The 2,442-nt window shown below is 25.6% G+C and overlaps 1 protein-coding gene across 1 annotated transcript in view; it reads right to left on the reverse strand.

Moving 5' to 3' along the window:
* Nucleotides 1-2,442, reverse strand: part of LOC111625633 (actin-related protein 5-like) — a 23,611-nt gene that overhangs the window by 15,801 nt on the left and 5,368 nt on the right. The window contains exon 3 of the mRNA XM_023368836.1: nt 531-635. Coding sequence (XP_023224604.1) covers nt 531-635 — 105 coding nt within the window. The remainder of the gene's footprint in view (nt 1-530; nt 636-2,442) is intronic.

The following is a 2,442-nucleotide window of genomic DNA, read 5'->3' on the forward strand; positions in this document are numbered from 1 at the left end:
GGAATTAGGAATTGCAACTTAGAAGCATTATCATACGCTGCAGCTGACACTAAACGAATGCATATTTTTTAAACAAGATGTGAAAACTATAATCACAGTTAATAGAAATATTGTCACACATTTTAATCATTCTGCTGTAGCTGTAATCAAATTAGAAGATTTGCAAGAAAAGTTAGGTTTGCAAAAATACACATTAATTCAAGATGTTCCTACTAGCTGGAATTCTACATACTACATGTTGGAACAGCAAATGGCCCTTGTCATATATACTATAAAATAATTTTTTTAATAGAATGTACTGTACAGTATAAGAAATATTAATATAATAAATTTCTGCAAAATATAAATAATTGATATTTTCTTCTAGTAGTCTGTGTTATATTCAAAACATAAATAATGTTAGCTTGTATTTCATGCACATTTAGTTTTAAGCCAATAATTGACCATTTATTACAATAATTCAATCAATTTTTTCTTCTTTTTATAAACTTCTACTAACAAATTATGCTTTTTAAAAATAAATTACATACCTGAACATCAAACTGAGTGACTACATTTCGATCAAACTGCGTTTTTAAAAGCAAGCAAAGAAGTTCAGAATTTGATATATCATTTCCAATTTGAATATCATGATCCTAATAAAAAATTCTTAATTAAATTAGGAAACCATGTTTATTTTTAAAATGCTATTTTATACTTAATATTAAGTAAAAATAAAATAGTATCAACACTAAAACATATAATATTTTAGAAAGTTTAATGAATATCATAACTCTTAAAAAAAAAAAATTCAAAAGCTGTTACATTCAAATGAAGCTTTTGAATTTATATTCTAATAAAGTTGAACCTGTCTATCTTGAATCTCACAGGAATGAGAAAAAAATTTGAGATCAGATTTTGAGATATGGACAGAGTTCCAGACAGTAAAACATAATAGGCTTGACTGGAAGTATGGTATTTTATTAATATAATAGCAAGTACAGTATTACATAAAAATAAAACATTTTAACATACCTTTACATAAATAGTTTGTCAATAGTTTCTAATGCCCAATTTTCTTCAACCAATAAGACATCAAGCCAAACTTGTAGCCAATCAGAGAAAAGCAGCATTAATTGAAACTATTTATTGTATTGTAAGAAATGCTTCTCAATTACAATTCATGCTATCAAAATTTAGTTGCCAAGCTTTGAATTTGTAATTGACATTTCAGTCCATAATTTGAGATAGAGGTTTTTGGAGAAAATTATTTAAGATAAACATGGAAACTATATTGAATTTAGGCTGAAAATGCAAGGAAAAAATAAATTTCAACATAAAGAGGTTTTTAAGATAGACAAGTTTGAAATAGACAGGTTCAACTGTATTCTTATTTTATTTTTATTCTAATAACACAATGAAAATAAAGTAATATTGATTGTATAAAATTAATTGTGCTTCTACGTCCTTAATATTTCAAATTTTTTTACTATTGAACACAAGACTGTGTTATTATTAAAACACTTGGCGTTTATCCACTTTATTCAGTTGATGTAAAAATTATATAACGATTCTAAAACATATAACATTTAAGACATACCATTTAAAAAATTTCGATGACACACGTACAGCACAAGTTATTATTAACTGCTGTTAGGATAAGTTGATAACAATGATAACATAAACCTACATACATTAAATTAAAAAATAAAACACTGTATAATCATACACGCTTATACTGATAACGCACATAACAATACTAATTTTTGTGTACAATTGTTTCTTACTGTTAAGTAGCCGTGACACATCCTTTATCTTCTTACTAAAGTTGATGAATATATAGGCAGAATCCTTTCTAATGTTTAATGAATATATTTGTTGGTTTCTCACTACATTTCATTTGCACATAACAGAATCAGATAAACCTCACTTAGCATATTCTAACAATTTTGTTTCCTGGGCATTATACAATATTGAGTCTTATTGCTAATTTGCATTTTACCATTCATGATGGTCGGATTTTACATAATATTTGTAATAGCAAAAGGTATCTAAGTAAACAGAACACATTAAATATTTTTACAAAAATTTTTAGAATTTTTCTAAAACATACAAACTATCTTTCATTATTACAATATTTTTAGCCAATCGTTACTTATTTTAATGCTTAGATTCTTGTTTAAACAATTTTTAGAGTTTATTATAGCTACACTTTCTTTAAATTTTCTACTATATGTGTTCTTTTCTTTGTATAAGATTTTTGTATTAGTTTTATCAATGTTACAGTTGTTTAATAGGCAATGATCATGAAAAACTGAATTTAATCTATGATATTTCATATCAGCGATGTGTTCTTTTAATCTTATGCTTAATTTTCGTTTGGTTTCACCTATATAAATATTGGTATCTTTACAAGTACATGGGATTTCATATACTACATTCTTGGTTTCTTCTTTAGTCTCA

Source organism: Centruroides sculpturatus, unplaced genomic scaffold (assembly GCF_000671375.1).
Source record: "Centruroides sculpturatus isolate CEXI.00-Female unplaced genomic scaffold, Cexi_2.0 scaffold356, whole genome shotgun sequence".
Taxonomy (NCBI): domain Eukaryota; kingdom Metazoa; phylum Arthropoda; class Arachnida; order Scorpiones; family Buthidae; genus Centruroides; species Centruroides sculpturatus.